An 18510-nucleotide genomic window follows, 5' to 3' on the forward strand; every position below is an offset into this window, starting at 1 on the left:
ATATATATATATATATATATCTTTTTTTTTTCTAAGAACAGAGTTTTTCACTTGCAGCCTTAGAGATTGACCGGCTTTTAGATTGTGGGATTACATATGCCAGATCCTAATTTGTGTATGGCAGTGTCTTTCTGCTTTACTTGGGTTAAGCATCACAGTGTTTTTGTTTCAGGAAAATGTATTTTGCAATTTGTTTTCTGCACAAATCTACGGAAGGGCCTGTAGTAATCTTTCTGTGTCGTTCGTTCAAGAATTTCACTTGGCCTTTAAACAAAAGTTTTATGTTCTTCCTGCTTTTCTTCCCATTATTTCCCAACAAATGTATAAACTGGGAATATGAATGTCACAAATTTGACACACCATAAATTCAGACATGGTGTTTATTTAATTACGTATTCATGTTAAAAAAATGGTTGCTGTTTTAAGTCCCTTTTTTTTTTACTTTAAAGTGTTTTTTGTTGTTGTTGTTGTTCGACAATTTGATTTATCTAATAATCCATTCGCACTAACAGCGTTTTATGTTCCAGTGAAAGTTACTGAAATGAGATCCGCCTCTCAATGTTAGTGTCTACGTATGCCAGAGCCAGAGAGTCAGCAGAGTGTGGAAGTAGTGATGCTGATGTTGTACAAATGGCTAAACTGCTCTATTGATTCTTAGGACATCTCCTTAATTAACCTAGACACTGTGAGCTATAAGGGCCACTGCTCATGCAGGACTACCCTGTTTTAAGAAGTAAGTAGTTACAGCAATTTACTTTAAAAAAAAATGTCAACACATCCCTGGAGATGGTGGCAGACAGAAACGAGGAAATGTACAAGTGTAAAGCTAAAATTATATATTTATGTAGCTGTATGCAAGATTGATTAGGCCTCCATTCATTCTTGTTTTGTTTTTTGCAAATCATATCACATCATCTTACACAGGCCATCATACTATCCTACACATACAATCCTTGTCACTTTGACACAAGATGTGAGAGACTATGAAATCCTAGCAGTGCTCCCACATTAAGGTCATTTCTAGTATTGTTAGCAAATTTATCGGCTCCTGGTTTTTTAAAACTATGTCATGGTCCAGTTAGAGTCTATGCCTGTAACGCCCTGAGCATTCACATAGATGTGTTTTTATGCACAGTGGCTACTGCATTGTTAAATATTTGTATTTGTCTTAATGTGTGAAGTTGAGAGTGCAGCACGCATGCAAACAATGTTTTTGTGCTGATTCTGTCTCAGAATATTTGCTTCATGACGCTGTGTTGATTTCTCCTTGTGAGACGCATAGCATGTTTAAAAAGTCATCAAATCTATGATTCAGCCACGTTTTAGAGGCTTAGCGGCGATATTATCACGATAATGAGCGCTTGATCCTTATTGACATATGACGGTGAATGTGAGCCACTGCTGCGTTCCAGCACTTCTTCACACGTCTGCCGTCTGTTAGTCCTCCTGAACTCGGATCGATATCATCTTAAAAATCCAATAGCGTCCATGCTGTCTGCATAACGAGGGGAAGTAGTTGATGAAGATGATCTTGAAGGAGCAATGTATTTGCATGGCCGCTCCACACAGTCACTGCTTATCCCTGTAGACGTCCTGCATGCCGTGCTTTGCTTCGGTTGAAGGCTGGTGTTAATTTATTCATGAGCATTTCCCCGTCTCTGTCTGAGATGTTAAACGGGGGGCTGGGGGTGGCGGGGAGCAGCCCCACAGAGGATGGTGCTCACCCCCCCCCACCCCCCAACACCTTTCTGTGCTTGCAGAGGTAAAGTTTTGACACGCACAGATCTGAGCTCTGTCTTCAGTTGCTCCTTCCTGATTCACAGTCTGTATCACACAGATGTGTATACCCTCAGCCTCGCACGGGCTCTGTGTCTGCAGCTGGCAGCAGGAGAAGCAAAGCAACGTCATCTGCTGTCGCCCAGTGAGAAAAGAGCAGTGCGCATTAGCCAGCCAATAGTAATGAAACCCAGTGATGCGCAAGACTTCCTCATGTTCAGGGCATGTATCTTAAATGTGGGATTTAAAATACTTTAAGAATGTGCTGAGTGATCTGTGAGGCAGCACTGGGAAAAAACAAAAATCAAAAAAACTCGACATATCAAGTCTGGCTCATTGAGGGATATGTGAAAGGAGTGACGGACAGCAGGGGCGATGAGGCGTTTGTGCCTGCTGTTTTTGATCCTCCTCCATCTGTAATTTTAGTGCTGTGAGAACACAGAGACTGCAGTGGCCCAGCAGCCAATCAGAAAGCAGCTCTCAGCAGCAAATCAGGTGCAGCATAACATACACATACACACAAACCCCAAACACCTTGTTTTTATCAGCGTCTGTTGTTTGGGTGTCAAGAGTATACAAATGCATCGCAGAACTTCAAACCTGCCCACATCCTAATATCACTTACAAACTAAATTAATAAAGTAGAAATACTGTTTATTTATTTTTTCTAATGTCATCTCCTCACAATGAAAGGAAACTTGAACTTTAGATACTCTTTAGGTCATCTTATCACTGCTTAAACACAAGCGCCTGTCTTCTGCCGCAGTTCTTGCAGTACTACTGCCTGACCACCAGGGACTGGCAGAGGACTTGAATTTCAATGAGCAGAGATCTGCTTGTCTGTTTTCAAGTCAAGTCATTTATTCACAAGTGCATCATTAAGAAGTATAATTTTCATTAAAAAAATGAATTTCAATAATTTAATTTAGAAGGTAAAACTCATATATACAAATTTAATTCAACCAGAGCGGCTTTAGTGTTTTTATCTGTATCATGATTGACAGATAACATAAAAAAAGCCCAAATTCAGTTTATTAGCAAATTTGAAAAGTGTATAAGGCCAATAGCAGGATTTTTTAATAATATGCCATGTCTGTGTAATGAATCAACAAAACAAAACCACAGGGGAATATTGATGTTAGAAAGTTGTCCAGTCATTGTCAGCCTCCAGAGGGAATGTAAGCCACAAATCCCTCTTGGGATTAATAAATCATTTTCAAAAACATTAAAATTCAAAAACTTCTCCCTCCGTTGTTTGAACATTTGAAGACAACTGGAGTTGTGTGTTGTCTGTAACAAGGAAATGTGTTAATGCGTTCGGCCATATTCATGATGTCTTTCTCCTGGTTTTACCCATCAACTGGTCTGATCTTCATTATCATGGTTTTTAGAGAATTGTCAAGCCCTTTGAAAGTCGTCCATTGGACACCAGCTGCATGGGGTGAAGGACCCCAGGTGTAGATACCGTTTGGGTTGGCATTGAAACAGTCCCTATACCAGAACCCACCATATGTGAGCCTGGCACAGTTTGAGCCATGCTCGTCTTGATCTTTGTCAGTGGTCGTGAATTTCTTTCCGCTGTGATAGCTTAGAGAGTCTCCTATTGGAAGAAAATCATAATTATAAAAAAAAAAAATTGCAGTCATTCTAAAAGCTATTGATTAAGAACTAGGTGTCTTACCTGCTGCCCCATTTATGAAACTTCCCAGGTTCAGCTTGTATCCCTCAGACTCTGGACCAACAGAGAAGGCAGAATAATGAGCAAACACCTTTTGACCATCAAAGTCCTCCATGTCCACCCTCAGCTCATAATTTCTGTCTTGAGTCAGCAGGTGCATTACTTCCAGGCCTAAAAAACAAACAAACAAAATTAAACTTTCAATGTGTAAGTGGGTTTCTGTGTAGTCTGGGTAAGTCTGGAAAGGGAACGAATCTTATTACGTATATTTTTTAGGTCTAAATTAAAGTTCTTAGCATGGTGAGAGTTTCTTCTCTTGTTTTGCATGATTAGTTTCGTCATACCCAACCAGTACTCTCCAGCAGCATTCCCAAATCCAGATTTGTAATGATCCCACTTCATGAAGAAGTTGACTGTGCCATCCTGTCTTCTCTGAATCACCTGATTGTAAACGAAGACAGAAAAAACATCATAATAGTAATTATTTCTGAAAATGCCTGAAATAAGCAGACACACTTGATTAGAACATCACAATTTTACGAAAACTTAGGTTGTCGCTATGTAGGTTTGGGTTGAAGCGAGGGTGAGCAGCATCATGCTGAAACTGAAACAGCTGCCTGAGAGCTTCAGAAAGAAGATGGTAGCATTTTATGAGTTCATTAAATGTAGTCTCAAACGAATCTGAAACCAGTGTGGAAAACAATCTACAGTGAAAGACATTAAGAAAAAATACCAGGATACCGAAATCTGGCTATCCAACCAATTTCACCCTGAGGGCAGGCTGCAAGGTGCTAAAATAAGTCTAGAAAAATCCTAAAATTATATCAATGGACATCCAGGTTTTAGTTCATTTATTAGTTAGTTAATTAAATGTATAATGCAAAACACTTAATTATCTGACAATTTTGCATTATTGTACGGTTTAACATCTAATGGTTTTGGTTGGCTTTACTACGCCTATAAAAACATAAACAAGCACAGCTTTAAAGTTATGATAAAGTCAGAGCTTAGCAGGGGGATAAAAGCCCAGACATTAAACAGATGGGTGACCTCAGGAAACAAAACAAAAAAAACAAGCTACTTGTTTGTTTTGTAGTGAACTTTGCTCGCTCATCCTCACCGTCCATTTTTCTGCAGAGCCACCGAGGTCGTCTTTGCCCATGTCACAGTAAGCCAGCACAGGAGAGGTGGGGCCCGCTGGGTAGATGGCGTAAACTCCGTCCAGACCCGAGCCAGACCTGTAGACGTCGCTGCAGTCTCTGGGCCGAGGCGACTGATACGCAGCCGCCGGCAACAGCAATGCCAACACAACTCTGAGCTGCAGATTAGAGATGAAATGCATAAATTCATTTTTTTTCCTGTTACTCTGAAGAAAACAGGATTCAAAAGGAAGCGCAACAGAAAATACAGAAGAAATTCAGAAAATTATATAAGAAAAAAAAAACAGATCTATTCTTGGAGGGGGGGGGGCGTTTTGATGCTGCAAATGTATTTCTAAGAAAACGAATGTTAAACTAATAAAGCAATGTTTTACTTCAGAAATCGGTTGGGCAAGTAAGGCTGGAGAATATGTTCAAAAATAAGAGAAAATCTTTGTGGTTGCAATGACACCGACAGTCAGTTTTCTTTATTACAACTCTCACCATCATTGTGATATCGGCTCCTTTTATTTGGAAACACGACTGGCTGAAAAGAGAGCATACGCATGTTTAATGATTTCTGAATTCAATTCCATTTAAACCAATCATTCACGTACTTACCCTATTTAGGAGAGTAGTCACACCACAATCAGTTTACTGGCTGAACACATTCTTTTATATTACTGCAGCTCCGCTGGTTGCGACACTCGGTATTTTCCCTGGTTTTCCCCTGAAGTCATACTGTTTATTTTCTCACTGATTCGGAAATATTGGTGTGTCACATGTACAAATGCTGTAACTGTGCTGCCTAAATCGCTTCCTGATTAGTTTTAACGGAATTAACGCAAAATCTTTGAGATTGCAGGGCTTCCTTGTCCTTTACCTCATTAAGCAGGTTGGCTGGGGCCACTCCAAAACATGACTGTTACTTCTAGACATAAAAAAATACAATAGTAATTCTCATATAATGATTCAAGTGCCTAATTTTCTGCATCCAACAGGACATTTCATGTAGTGAAGAGGAAAGCTATTGGTCAGTTAAAAGGTGTTTCGCCTGTCTGGGACTTTTTCAGGATGAGGATTGTGGGTCAAACGTGGGTCAGCTACTCTGAGTTGTTTTCACAAATTTGGAGCTGGTTCATCTTTGCTTCCAGATGTTTTCGGAGTGCATTTAGACTTGAGAATCAGTATGTCTCCCTAGCGATTCGTAGGTCTGGAGATAGACTGAGAAATCTATCTAAAGCAGAACGTCATGTCTATATTTCGATGATTTGAGAACGCTTCCAGAGAGGGAGACAGTTCTCCACACAATGACAGTATCTCTACTAAAAGCTGTTTTTGCTGGATGCAAATACGTGGCACCAATTTAAAGCAATCATAAGCAAGCTTTGCAGTGGTATGAGTTGTATCGGCTAGAAGCATTTTTACAAGAAACAAAAAAAATCCAACTAAGCACAAATACTTTACTTTCTGTGCAACGTGCAGATATGGGCAGGTCAGATGATGAATTCAAGAGTTCTCTGTTAGATGTTCAAGTCGTTGGATATTGTTTTATAACCCAACCTTTTCCACAAGGTTTTTTTATGACCTGTCTGCCGTGTTTAGTGGTTTTCATGATGCTCTTTGTTGATTACAGAAAACATATAAGTAAGTCAATATTATTTTTTACATAGCAACTTTCTCAGATAGCAGTCGCACAGTGCTTATTGAAAATAGTAAAAAAAAAAAACTGTAAAAGCAGTATATACATGTGTATTTATTGCCTTTACTATATAAAAAACTGACTTCCGGTTATTTTTTGAGAATTTTATTTATTAAACGTTTTGAATGTTGAGTTTTATTTTTCTTCCACTTGACGACAATAATGGACTACTTTGTTTCTCGTGAAATCCCAAGTATGTCAAAGTAGATTCTAACAAATGTTAGAATGGAATTAACGTTAAAGTAAAGGCTCAGAATTGTACATGTTCAACTTTTCCCAGCCGGTGGTATAATTTTGTCACATACAGAGCAGCATGTTGTCCTCAGAGCTCTTGTTGCTCCAGTGAGAGCTTGTTCCAGATTGTCGTTGAAGCTTTTCTTTCTTGTTCTGGACTTTCTCACTCATTGCCAGGTATTTTTAGCTTTGACAAAATACCACTATCTCTCTCTCTCTCTCTCTCTCACTCTCTGTGAGGACCTCCCCTCTCTCTCTCTTTTCTTGCCCCCATCCCTCTCTCCCTGGCTTCCAGGCCAGGGCTAGCTGCCACAGTCATTGAGTGCTCAGGTTTCACACTTTAAGCTGCAGGCTGACAAACATGGCAGTGGAGGAAGCAGCAGAATACTTGGCAGAAGTAAGTCCTCGCTGTAGTTCACTGTAACGTCATTGACTGTAATCAGGCTTCATCTCTCGCAATGGATTCTACACACATGCTGACGTGTGTAGAATCTGTTAGGGTGGGATTCAGTGATGCTATGGAGGCTACTGGTTGAGCGATGGGACATTAGCGGTTGATGTTATAGGCTGAGCTGATGGGACAGGTCGCAGTGATAACTTTACTGCACCACTCTGCTGCAGTGCGCGGCTGTGTGGATGTGAATGCATGCGTGTGTCTCAGTGTAACCCTTCACTCTGGTTATACGTTTATAAATGGCTGCTGCGTTTGTGCTGCAGAGTATGGACATTCAGAGTTCTGCACATACTGTTTCATGTTACATGCTAATATAGATAGAGGCACCTGACCTTGGGCAGTGGAAGAAACTAGTGTGTTTGTGGGAGTAGAGGCGAAAAAACCTCAGGCAGGAGAAATTAAAATAAATCGGACGACCACGTCCGATTGATGTTTGATAACTGCAGCATTAACTAAAAAGACAAAAGACAGTCATTACAGTATGAAACGGTGACAGTGATATGCGATATGCACTATGCAGTATGAGCCTTCTTAAAGGGATAGTTCAGATTTTCTGAACTGAGATTATGGGAGTTAATTATGAGCAGTCTACATCTTATCTAACTCAGATAAATTTTCCTTGAGGAGTTGGTTTCACATCACAAAAACACACAAAGAGGGGAAACTGAACAATACCACGCATAAAGAGACTGGAAATCATGGTTTGGCTTGGACAGACTTTGGGCTGATGGATGCTGCCTAGATACTTGAACATAATTCTTGTCTATTTCTTAACCCTCTGATGCGTAAGTGGGTCCTTTTTGACCCGGTGAAGTCATCTTTTTGCAATATCTTTGTAATGAAAAGTTTTCATCACTTCATATTCAAGGTTTTCCTCAAGAAACATGTTACTGATATCATGCAATTAAAATTTTTAATTTACCTTTTATACATTTTAAGAAATAGCATGTTTTATGTTACTACCCTATTCTTCCGTGAGTGGGTCCAAAATGACCCGCATTCATTTCCTATGGAATTTAATGGGAATCTTTGTTTCTTACCAACTGTGACTGTCAGGAAAACATTTTTTGTGAACCAAACACACTGAGACCTAAGTGTCACCCCTGAATAATCTTATTTTACACAGCAAGAACTCTTACATTTATTTTTTTATCTCACAAATGTGTTTGTGTGTATCATATTAGCCTTCTTCAAAGTTAGCCAACACTAGTTATCTAACCAACCAACTAGCTAGCAATACCACCTATACTTTATTGTGCATGTGTATTGTGTGTGTGTGTGTGTGTGTGTCTGCGTGTGTCTGACACCCTGGATGAGAAAACCAAGAGAGAGAATGTGTTGAATGACATACAAAACCTGCTGATCAATGTGTTCAAGGTTCTTTCTTTTACCATCTCAATAAATAACATAAAAATTCATAGCTATAGAAATAAATGCATAAACAAATGAGCCAGAAATAGAGTGCCTTCTTTGGGTCGGGGAGGAAGTCCTGCCCCAAGTGGAGGAGTTCAAGTATCTCAGGATCTTGTTCACCAATGAGGGAAAAATGGAGCAGGAGATCGACAGGCGGATTGGCGCAGCGTCTGCAGTGAAGCGGGCGCTGTACCGGTCTGTCGTGGTGAAGAGAGAGCTGAGCCAAAAAGCAAAGCTCTTGATTTGCTGGGCAATCTATGTTCCTACCCTCATCTATGGTCATGAGCTTTGTAGAAAAATGAAAATATTTCAAACATGAAATAACTCTTGTGTGAAATAAAACACGGTAGAAAGTATTATACAAAACATTATTTTGAATCAAACTGACAAAAGTAGCATAAAAAAACACATTGATTGTAACCCGGGTCAAAAAGGACCCACTCACGGAAGACTGTATAGTCAGTCACTCACGCATCAGAGGGTTAATTATAAAGCTTTAATAGTTTTCTCATAGGATTAGCCCGTATTTAACTCCCATCTGTTTTCAAGCAACTCTGACCAGCTTCTCTGTCCCCACTAAAGTAGAGGGGCCCTCACAGCAATTCACTGCCACCTCCTTGTTCAGGACAAGTTGCCATCTTTTGACTCGTCTCCCTTTATCTTTGTGGTATTTTTGTGTACTGATGCTCTTTAAATGCCCTCTGAGGACGTTCACAGAACAGCTGGATTCATACAGAGATTAAATTACTCCATTTATCAGACTAAAGAGAGCTGAACACATGTGATCAGTCCACTTGACAGATTTTAATTTGTAAATGTTTTTTTATAAATTATGTATAATTCTCATTCCACTTATACTCCATGTTTCCTTTATTCATCTTGTAAAATGTAGTACAATTTGCAACAGGGTACTCCGACAGAAAATCTCCTAAGTAACGAAAAAAAATAAAATAAAAATAAAAAAAACTAGTTTCATAAGCAATTGCATTCTTAGATTGTTGCTTGTTAAAATATAATAATAATAATAATAATAATAATAATAAAGTTTTATTTCATTTGATTAAATTTTTATGAGATACTTTGCAGTGGCCTGTCACATAAATTTCTATCGATTTTTTTAAGTTTGTTGTAACGCAACAAAATGTGTAAAAAAAACAACAACTTTGAATACTTTTATGAAGTATCTATAAGAACTTGTCTTGATCTTGACTTCCCTGTTACACTTTTAGTCTCCCAATGTGATAAAAGGCTATAATGTCCCCTCTGTGTTTTTTCTTTGTTATATCATGCTACTCAGCTTTTCATGCATTGCTGCCTACTACATTTGACATGTTTTTTTTTTTTCTTTTAACTGTAAAGAAACAACTATAATCATTACACATTATGGTGTAGATGTTGTTTCCTTCTCCACATATAGTCACCGTTTGTCTCCTCTATCTCAACCCGGTTTGTGACTAAACTTGTCAACATCATTAAATTGTTAATTTTTTTTTTAAATTATTATTATTTTTGTCTCCGTAATTGGCAGATTCTTTCCACTGATAACCCCCGCAGTCTGGATGGTATAATAATGTGATGAACAACACTGTGATAGTTTGACACCAACCAGTGTGACGGATAGAGGAAATCATTCAGTCTCATCTGTTATTGGAGGAATTACACGAAGGTTCTTTTAAATAGGAAGGCACTTGTTGGGACCAATTCCATTGTTCCCTTCATGACTGACATGACTATGTAAACTGGTACATTTATCCTTACCACTGTTATCTAAACACTAGCTTTGTTGCTCACATTCTGAGGATCTTTTGAACGCTAAAAAGCTTTATTTAATTTCTGCAGATGCATCAATCCATCACATTACTTGCCCTTATGTCTGAGTGAAGTTGTGTTTCCAGAACTTTGAGTTTCAGTCTGTTTTCACATAAACTTCTCACAGACATGGTTGCCAGGATAATTTGTATTTGTATTTGCCAGTATTTTTTCCACGGTGGACTGAGTATTTATTTCAACCTGATACATACAGATTGAAATAAATACTTATTCCTCTCATTTTTTTGTCCAATAACCTTCAGCAGCTGTGAAAGATACCTCGCACTTTTTTCTAGTCACCTAACAACCTTTTGGCATATTTCCAGCTGGCTCTTTGACCACTTCTCTTTGCTGAATTGTTAGAGTTCAAATAAACTGATTGGTTTTCTGGCACTTATATGACTTTTAAGCATATGCCGCAAAAAATTGAATAGGCTCGAGGTAAGGTCTATTCCAGAAACAAAATGTTGGCTTTCTTGATTCAGAAATTGTGATATGTTTGGGTAAATTACTGTCAAATTTCAACCATAGCATGTACCACAATAACCAAGATTTGAGTCTGCAATGAAAAAATACATATTAACAGCAACATGGACTGAGCTCTAGCAGACAAAGGAAAAAAAGCCCTTATTCCAAAACCCACTGGGACAATTCAAATACCCTCTAGATTGTTGTGTGGTTGACAAGATCAATTTTGAGCCATTTGTACACAGGAGTCAAGCGAAGGCTTTCAAACCTAAGAAAACTGCTGATTGTTAAGCCTGATAGTGGCAGCAGCATGCTGTGGGGTTGTTTTGGTGCCAGTGGGTGTGGCGTTGAAGAAGGAACTGTACCTCCAAGTTAATCAATTTCACCTTAAATCAACAGCTTGGTGGTGCTGCTCCTGGACGTTTGCAGCAGCATCAGGTCTCAAACTGAACAAGTAATGCATTTGTTGTTTTCAGAAATTTGGCACAAAGGATAGTTTAGTTGTTGTTTTTTTTTTTTCTACCAAAGCAGGACAAATCAACTTTTTAGTTACAATCTTCAGCCTCATGTTTACTTTTACACAAAATGAAAAAATGTGTCAGTCTAGTTTAATCAACGATGAACAATTCAAGGCTTTCTAAAGGCTGGAGTAGTTTTTTTTTGTTTTTTTTTTGTTTTTATGAGGGTGGATGTGTGAGCTAGGTCTCCAATAATACTCTATACTCTATATGCTGCCAAGTCACATCTCATTCGAAAAGGTTTGGCAATCTGCCTCGCAACCTCTGTCAGGGTTTCAGGAATCCCAGAATCACATCATCCTGAGATGTTCTGCCGTCATACAACAGTGACAGAAAGAGCCGTCTGTAAACCTGGTGAATCTGTTAATGCAGATTCACCAGACTTTTCATACATGTTGTCATATATTACATACCAAAAGCAGTGTTTGGATAGTCTGATTTCGAGTTATCTTAGTCAGAATTAGAGCTGATTTGTTTTTAAATGGTTTTTTAAAAGAATGATGAATGTCTCTCCTTTACCAGATGTTGAGAAAAAACAACAACAAAATATCGGGTTTCAGAGGGGTTGTGACTCACACTGATATTTGTCACAAAGAAAGCAAACCAATCCTTTCACATATTTTGCTGGAGATTTAACACATTCACTGAGAAAGCTCAGCAGTCAGAGTAAGGATCCGAACCAAAAGAGTTGCATCTGGATGGGGTTAGAGGTGTAAAACAGGCTCACTTAACCAGGTAGACTGGATGTTTGGACATATCTACACATCCAACACATGGAGACAAATGTACGATGTAAGTTTGCTTGTTCAGGTGGTGAGGTTATGTATCCGATTGCAGTTTCTGTCAATACACTTGTGAATTTTTTATTTTTTTTTTCTGATTTTCTACAATACTAAAAAAACAAAAACAAAAAAAACAAACATGACAACAGCAGCATTCCTCAGGCAGTTTATCGCTGCAGAAAGCCATTTTGGTTCTGAATGTTGATAAAACTGAACTATAATTTCCAAAGAGACAAACCCTGAGCTGCAGTTTTGGGATGTGTAATAATGAGCCATTTGCTTAGAGGTTTGTACACTTGCAGTTGAGTTAGTGAGTCTGATGTCACAGCCTCTGTCCGGTGAGGCGCCCCTCCCCCCTCCCTCCACACTTTGTGAATGTGCAGCGATATGGTGTGAGATAAGAACCATTCAGCGAGTGGGAAATGAGCTCAGCAACCAGCTTTAGCCAATAATCTGCCTGCATTAACATAGATTACAGTGCAGATGACATTGATGTGTGTAATACAAGACAGGTCAATAAATCACATAAAACTAGTATCATCTCAGGTCTCGCTTTGTTTCGCTTGTTTGTACATTTTCGAAAATGTCAAAATGATTGTGAGGCAAGTTGAGTTGAAATGCATAGCAACGTTTTTTTAACCTTACTCATTTTAGTTTTACATTTATCTTCAGATGTATTAGGAAATGATCGTTTTGTCAACTTGATCGAAAGTAAACTTTTTTTAAAGGAGTGTGCATAAGACTGAGGTGACAATTTCATAAACATGACCGCATCTCTCATGAACATGAAGGAGTCTTCATGAATTTTTATGAGAATGGTCAGGAAGTCTCATTTAGTAAACACTTTTAATGCAACATTGCATTAGAAGTGTCAACTTTTGTTCCTTTTGCCCACTTCTAAAAAAAAAAAAAAGAAATCAAGCGGCAACACCATCAAAGAAAATGTTTTGGGAAAAGCAGAAGCAATGTTGCATTTCAGATGTTCATCTAAATACATTTCCACCTAAAAATAACTGGAGTAGTTGGCAGTCGGTGCTAAAACAAGAACTGGATAAGGGGTATGTGGAGAATGTGCACATCTGACTCCGTGGGTGGGGTGGACTGAAACTCAGCTCAGCATTGCAGTCATGAAATCAGACACACACACACACACCCTGACCATTGATATCAACTAGGTTCTTAGTTTCTGTTTCAGCCGTGCATAACACAGCTCTCTTGCTTTTACCAACTCAATCATACCATAAAATTCTCACACATAGCATCACACATGTAGGAGTATATTCATGTGAGCTGGAAGCTGTGGCAGAATAATTAAATTACCGGTAGATCTGCTGCTCCCCTGGTGTAGAAAGCGCTTCCAGAAGAGACTGGGATCAGAAAAAAAACGTGCTGGTAATTAAAGCACCACACTGTTTATTGTTCAACTTTTTCTTCTTTTTTTTTTTTTTGTCGAATGACAGTTGCCTTGATTAATGTGAGTTATCAGCACAGGCCTCAACAGCCTTTCACAGACAATAAACTTTTTTTTTACAATCATATCTGTGTCATGTGAAGAAAAGTGTGTTGGTTCGAACTAAACCGTCATCCAAGACGTGGTAAATGTCTCAACCGTTTGGCAGTTTAATCCAACAGAGATGTTGAAAACTGTGTACTCTTTCATGAATTTATGTCTTCTAGCCAAAAAGCTCCCACACAAACCATTGAACCCATTCTGGCTTACATGCAGCCTCTCTGAGCTCACCGTCCTGATGTTAACCTCTTGTTTTTATTTGATGTTTAACATACGAGCCTTGAGGGATTTACTGAAGGCATGTGCTACAGGGGTGATGAGGATGTTATGAGGCATACTGTACATTAGTGAGCCTTTGTTTCCGTCTTAAGTGCTCCAGAAATTGTTTAGATTGCTTTGATGTTCATTAGGCCTCAACAAGGAGTAGATTTTTGTTTTTTGCCATGCATCTACTTAACGCGGATTGCCAAGATAATGAACCCTCCGCTTCCTCTCTTTCTGCAGACGGATGTGAACGCTTGTTATCTGCGCGCAGCTCGGGCCGGAAACCTCGAGAAAGCTTTGGATTACCTGAAGAATGGAGTCGACATTAACATTTGCAATCAGGTAAGCGTATCATACTGATAACCAGAAAAGGAAAGAAAGAAAAAAAGAAAAGAAAAATGTTGCAGGACACTTGAATACTGGAACTGCCATTCTGGTCAGGAAGGCCAGATGCAGCAAAGCCTACAACAATTGAAATGTCCAAAATAATTTGAAAAACAGACGTTTTCATAAGGTATTTTAACTTCTAGACTCTGTGACTCTTTGCTTGGATTTTAGAGCAGGAAGGCAAAACTGAAGCATAAGGTTCATAAAAACAAAGTCTGTCGAAAGTATGAGAGAAAGTATCTTTCATGCCCAGTGAACTTGAGGTCGACCCGCTTGAAAGATGAAGAGGAACTTAATTTTTCATCACGACAAAGACCCAAAGCATCGAACTTAACAAAAACAAATGAAAAAAATTGGCTTCACCTGAAGAACGTTGAAGTTTTGGAAAGACGCAGCCACGGCTCGGGCCTAAATCCAATAAGAAATTTGTGAAGTAACCTGAAGAAGGTTGTGCGGGCGAGTCGACCTTACAGTCTAACAGTTTTTTGCACAGAAAGTGGACGAATGTAGTGAAGACAAGATTGTCTATGCGGATAACTCCTCATAAAATCAAAAGGCACTCTGACAAAGTGCTAGCCCAAAGACTTTCACAGTTATGTTGCCAGTTTTGCAGTTTGCGATTTTTACTTTCCCTGTAAAACATTTGATACATTTGATTACATTAACTGTGGAAAAAAGGCTGAAATTATGTATTTTGCTCCTATGTTTTTCCATCATTAAAAAAAAAACAAAACTGCAGTTCAACAGGGTTGTGTAGACTGTTTTTCTGTTAGACCTATCGAACCCTTTTCTTGGTTTTGATTGCTCTCTTTCTTACTGCCATCTTGTCTTCCCTCTTTTTTTCCCCATACAGAATGGTTTAAATGCTCTCCATCTGGCCTCAAAGGAGGGTCATGTGGAGGTGGTAGCTGAACTCATCAAGCAGGGCGCCAACGTGGATGCAGCCACCAAGGTGGGTAGCACCCATTGGCCTCATAAACACAGACACATCACGCAACACAACAGTAGTCTGCTGAATTTGCACTTTCCCAAAGTCACATTGCTTTAATGGCATCTTAGGAGATGAGTCGCTGTGTGCTACGGGGGACAGATAAATTCAGATTTGGTTTTGGAATATTGACACTATTCCACTACGTTATTCATTTCTTGGCTGTAAGCGTAAGGTAATTGTATGTATATAGCACATTTTTCAGCAGCAAGGCAATTCAAAGTGCTTTACATGAATTCAAAAGGAAATACAAATGAAATCACAAACCAAAGGAAAGGGCAAAAGAAGAAAGAGAATCTAATAATGTGGATGATTCATTCCAGTTCTGAGTAGCCAGGATAGTTTTTCCTGTTAGTTTGCTCTAATCCCTCTTGTGGGTTACTAAAGTAAAAGTGAGTAGGTATCGTCTGGACTTTCTTAGTACGTTAAAATTTTGTACGTACTACTTTGTACGTACGTACTAAAAAAGTACGTACTTTTATTCTAAGTAGTAATAAAAACAAAATGTTCCTGTTCTCCTGGATTCTTAGATTGTTCAAATTCCTTTCCTGGGCAACAAAAATAGGAGTCTCTCTGCATAACAATCTAAAAAAAGCAAAGTAAGTATACTCTGGACTTTTTAAGCATATTCTAAATTTGTAAAAGCAGTGAGTACTCCACAATATTATATCAATATTAACATTGATATTGTTACATACAATATCAACATCAAATTCTGGCCTATTTCTGTGCTGCATTGAATAGGATTGAGTTTTTCTGAGCAACAGTGGCAGCAGGAATGACAGAAAGACAACAGCTGCTGCTTTATGTAGCTTTCAGACATGAAACAGGTGCATCCATTTAATCAGTTAGCGTGCACGTGTGGGTGTGTGCGTGCGTGCGTGTGTGATAACAACCACTTAAACACACTTATCAAACATGTACATCTGATTGTTGCGCTTATTGTTTCTCTCACTGCGTAAGTTCTAGTGCTGTTTGTGTGATTTTTCCATATATTGAGATTTTGTTCAGAAAACTCTAAATGTGAGTTTTATCACAATTCAAGTGAGAATTGTGAAACTTTTATCTGCTGAACTGAAACAGTTTTTGAGATCAAAAAACGTATATGGTTTGCTGAGTTCGATCCCTGAGGCAGATTATTACTTCAGACTTTGTGTAAAACCGTCTGTAAGAAGATTAAGACTTTCAAAACTTAAAATAAATCTAAACAACACTTGTACATGTCATCAGGTGGACAGAATTTTCAGCCATATGAATGAAATATAAATTATCTATTAAATGCCGAATTCATTTACAGGATTTTAGAAGCAATGCAGCAAAACGCTCATGGCGTCACACATCACTATTCCAACTATAATAGAAAAAGCATTATTTTCTATCTTTTCAAGCAGAAAGATTTGCTGAGAGCTTTGCCATTTTTAGGTTTAACGTAGTGAAACACATGATCACGTTAAAATTAGCTTCGGTGGGATTTTAAAAATATACTTTTATGATTTTACACTTCTCAAAGATGCCACATTACGTTTCAGTCAAACGTGATGGTGAACATGTTCTTTGTTTTTCACTACAGTGGCGTTTTCCCCAGGTAATCTTTCCAGATAGTTTTCTGGAGTCGTTTTTCTACTGGCTGCATTTTCAGTAATATTTTCCAGAGCCAATTCAGACAAAAATGGGTAAAAAAAAAAAAAAAATCCAATTCCACAGTGTTTTACAGAGTTTGCATTCAAACACATTTTTAAAATCTGCCAATATTAGTGACAAAATCCTGCTTTTTCTCCACAGGAATGCAGATAGAAACTTTTATCAAAGCCTTTTTTTTTTAAAGAAAAAGAGAATATAAACGGTTTTTTCAGAGTTTATGTACCGAGATTCACAGTAAATGAATCACTGAAGATTGTTGGTCATTCCTTGATTTTAAGTTTATGTGAAGCAAAAGCAATAAAGCAGCTGCCTTGTCTAATGTCCCGTCATACCGGACACATCTTGCAGCCTTTAAACATGAATGAAAATTAGAATCTTCTTCTGGGTTAGAGGTAGCATCAGTTCAGTTTCAAGGCTTAATTACTATCAAGTTGTCATGAATGTATTACCAACTAATTCTAAAGCTCTAATTTTATTTTTCTCTTTTCATTGAGAGATAATCCACTTCATCTGGATGTTTTCGCACCGTTTGAAGTGGCGGTCTGTAGCTTTCGCGCCATGGCCCACGCCTCAGAAGTCATCTTTGTTTCCTGCTTGTTTGCTCGAACAGAAAGGGAACACCGCACTGCACATCGCGTCCCTCGCCGGGCAGAATGAAGTGGTGAAGGAGCTCGTCACAAATGGCGCAAACGTCAACGCGCAGTCCCAGGTACGACACACACACACGCACACACACACACACCCACGGTGCGAAGCGTAGTGGAGTGTGCGCACGCATACAGATGAATGTGTGCGCAAGCTGCTGTACACACATCATCCATCTGGGGACTGTGTGTGTGCTGAGTCAGCAGTTTTGCAGTGCAGCCTGGCCTATATTCAATAGTCGACACGCACGTTTACACACACACACACACAGTGGACTCTGTGACCAGAGGACCCATAATAATGTCAAAGTCAAAACCTTGGCAGAAGCTGCTGAGAGTAGGAAAATACAATAAGTTGTTATTGATATGTGTAAGGCTGCATTGAAACTCCAGCAATGGCTCTTGAGAAAATCATGAATTTCATTTTGCTGGAGCCTGTCAGTGATGGGGGAGGGGGAAGTTTTATTATAACATTCAGTAAATCACGAGGCACTGAAATGGATCAGTACCAAAAGCTGAACATGCTGAGCAGTTGAGAGTAAATAAATAAAAACCCAGAAGTGTGTGGAGCTTAGTCATTTTTATGTCCTATTATCACGCCCATTAATTTGTGTCTGTTGACTAAATGCTAGTGGAAGTGATTCTGTTGATCTACATGAGAATCTTTTTGCGTGATTGATGAACACAATCAAGCCTAGTTCAAACACTGAGATGCTTGCCTTGCAGGAAATCTTTGTGGCCCTTTTAACGCTCGTTTCAAACAGTTCGTTCAATTCTGGCTCCGCTGCAGTGCTGCGGCTGCAGGATTTCTCTTAATCCATCAGACATTATCTTGCAGGAGTCCTGAATTCACAGCAATGTACAGCCGATTGATTTAGACCCAACATAAAATCTCTTTGAACAAATATTCAGCCAGGAAAATTAGGAGTTTGATTGCTGTAGATATTTACCTCCATAAAAATAAAAACGTGGAATAATACAGTGAAATCCTCCAGATTATTATTGAAAAACATAACTGTACACATGAAACCTATAGCAAGTTATGTGTCTTGTTAACCCCTTAATGTTAGATTGTTAATAAAAAAAGTATTTCTCCATTGAAG

General features: G+C 38.7%; 2 protein-coding genes across 2 annotated transcripts in view; one reads left to right on the top strand and one right to left on the bottom strand.

Moving 5' to 3' along the window:
• LOC103151791 (ankyrin-3-like) overlaps positions 1-18510 on the top strand; it is a 105891-nt gene that overhangs the window by 10240 nt on the left and 77141 nt on the right. The window contains exons 2-4 of the mRNA XM_016681842.1: positions 13988-14089; positions 14988-15086; positions 17374-17472. Of these exons, the coding sequence (XP_016537328.1) occupies positions 13988-14089; positions 14988-15086; positions 17374-17472 (300 nt within the window). The remainder of the gene's footprint in view (positions 1-13987; positions 14090-14987; positions 15087-17373; positions 17473-18510) is intronic.
• On the bottom strand, positions 2618-5259 carry LOC103151801 (microfibril-associated glycoprotein 4-like). Its single transcript, XM_007572032.2, has 6 exons — positions 5215-5259; positions 5098-5140; positions 4575-4772; positions 3799-3895; positions 3458-3625; positions 2618-3376 (listed from the first exon to the last, which is right to left on the bottom strand). The coding sequence occupies exons 2-6, from the start codon at positions 5101-5103 to the stop codon at positions 3126-3128; spliced, it is 720 nt and encodes a 239-aa protein (XP_007572094.1). The 5' UTR covers positions 5104-5140; positions 5215-5259; the 3' UTR covers positions 2618-3125.

The sequence above is a fragment of the Poecilia formosa genome, unplaced genomic scaffold (assembly GCF_000485575.1).
Source record: "Poecilia formosa unplaced genomic scaffold, Poecilia_formosa-5.1.2 Scaffold7, whole genome shotgun sequence".
NCBI lineage: Eukaryota > Metazoa > Chordata > Actinopteri > Cyprinodontiformes > Poeciliidae > Poecilia > Poecilia formosa.